The following is a 1,359-nucleotide window of genomic DNA, read 5'->3' as shown; positions in this document are numbered from 1 at the left end:
GGGCCGCGCCGGATCCGCGGGTTCGAGACCCGCGCAGGGCCGAAACAGCGCCGGTGCCCGCACCGAGCCCAAACAGGCTTTGTACAGCTCCCGGCACCGCCAGACCTCCAGCACCAGCTGTAAGATGATCTCTGTGTTTAATTTCCAACGCCCGCCATTCCCAACACTCACTGGGGAAGTAAACCCTGCTACACCCCTGGCACATAAAAGTCGGAAAAATGTCCCCCTCCCTTTCACCAAGTGAAAGATGGTTACAGTTTAAACACAGAACACAGGGAGGCTTTTGGTGTTGCTGGAAAAGAACGTGGCCAACACAAAGAGCAGGTAATAGAGCCAGGGCACCACATCATGAGGAGGCTGTGTTCTTCTCCCGAGGCTGAGGCTCGAAGCTGTAGTGCAGTGGGAAGCCACAGTATTAAAGAGAGAGTCTTGAAAGGAAAAGAGAGAACAAGGGCTGGCAGAGAAGGTCTGAGGAGAAACTCCAAAGGTGGTGGCAATGCATTAAATGTGGTCATCATTAGGGTGGCAGCTCCAGCCGTTACCCCTGCATGGCTATGATCTCGCCCATGACAGGAGGTTTAGAGATGAGATCCTGTCTTTTAGTTCAGAGTGTCCTCCAGCTCCTCTTCCTTCTGCTTTTTCCTCTCTGCAAGCCATCTCTGTATCTTCTCTTTTAGCTCTGTGTTTGGTCTGATCTGGTCCATAGTGAGGGGACTCCGATTGAAAGGGTCTGTCTGATCACTGAAACATAAAACATCAAGGAGATTACTTGGACACTCCTGGTGCTAGAGATTAAAAAAAAGAAAAAAAAAAGAAGAGAGAGCCCAGGAAAAGTCACTGGATATGTGAAACAGATTCCCAAAAGTATCAAGGTGAGAGGGCTGTGCTGCACACCTGAGGAGGTGTCGGGCGATGGTCGATCGGTCCACAGTGACACGGGAGGAGGGCAGGATCACGGGGTCTGACATCAGAGTGCTCATGATTGGATCCAGGAATTCATCACAGGCATCTGCGTATGTCTCCTCTTCCTGCTGCTGCCGGTCTGCAAGAGACTAGGGAGCACACGTGGCTCTGAGGGATTCAGCCTCCCCGTTCTTTAAAAATCAGGGAGCATTCACAGGTCTGTGCAGGCAGGGAACCCTCCCAGCTGTCCCACCTGGACCTCGCACAAAGCTCCACTCCCAGAAATCCAGCTCCACAGCAAAGATGCAGCAATACACGGAGTGAAAAGGACACAGGGAACCAGCTCTATCTCTTTTTGTATGCTGAATTCTCTCCAGTGCTCACCTTGATCCTCTCAGCCAGGTTACTAAAAGACACTATCATGTTGCCAGGCTTGTTAATCTTCTTCAGAACCCG

The 1,359-nt window shown here is 51.4% G+C and overlaps 2 protein-coding genes across 2 annotated transcripts in view; both read right to left on the bottom strand.

Annotated features, from left to right (window-relative positions):
• The window catches only part of ATP5MG (ATP synthase membrane subunit g), a 1,711-nt gene extending 1,143 nt beyond the window's left edge, over nucleotides 1–568 (bottom strand). Inside the window, exons 1-2 of the mRNA XM_031062396.1 lie at nucleotides 543–568; nucleotides 64–196 (exon numbers count right to left, since the gene is read on the bottom strand). Of these exons, the coding sequence (XP_030918256.1) occupies nucleotides 64–196; nucleotides 543–568 (159 nt within the window). The remainder of the gene's footprint in view (nucleotides 1–63; nucleotides 197–542) is intronic.
• Nucleotides 119–1,359, bottom strand: part of UBE4A (ubiquitination factor E4A) — a 9,869-nt gene continuing 8,628 nt past the window's right edge. Inside the window, 3 exon segments of the mRNA XM_005427532.2 lie at nucleotides 119–741; nucleotides 895–1,052; nucleotides 1,288–1,359. The exon segment at nucleotides 1,288–1,359 is cut by the window's right edge and continues 10 nt beyond it. Coding sequence (XP_005427589.1) covers nucleotides 600–741; nucleotides 895–1,052; nucleotides 1,288–1,359 — 372 coding nt within the window. The 3' untranslated portion in view covers nucleotides 119–599.

Source organism: Geospiza fortis, unplaced genomic scaffold (genome assembly GCF_000277835.1).
Source record: "Geospiza fortis unplaced genomic scaffold, GeoFor_1.0 scaffold183, whole genome shotgun sequence".
In the NCBI taxonomy this organism is placed as follows: domain Eukaryota; kingdom Metazoa; phylum Chordata; class Aves; order Passeriformes; family Thraupidae; genus Geospiza; species Geospiza fortis.
Note: the sequence above shows the minus strand (reverse complement) of the source record. Positions and strands in the feature narration are given on the sequence as shown.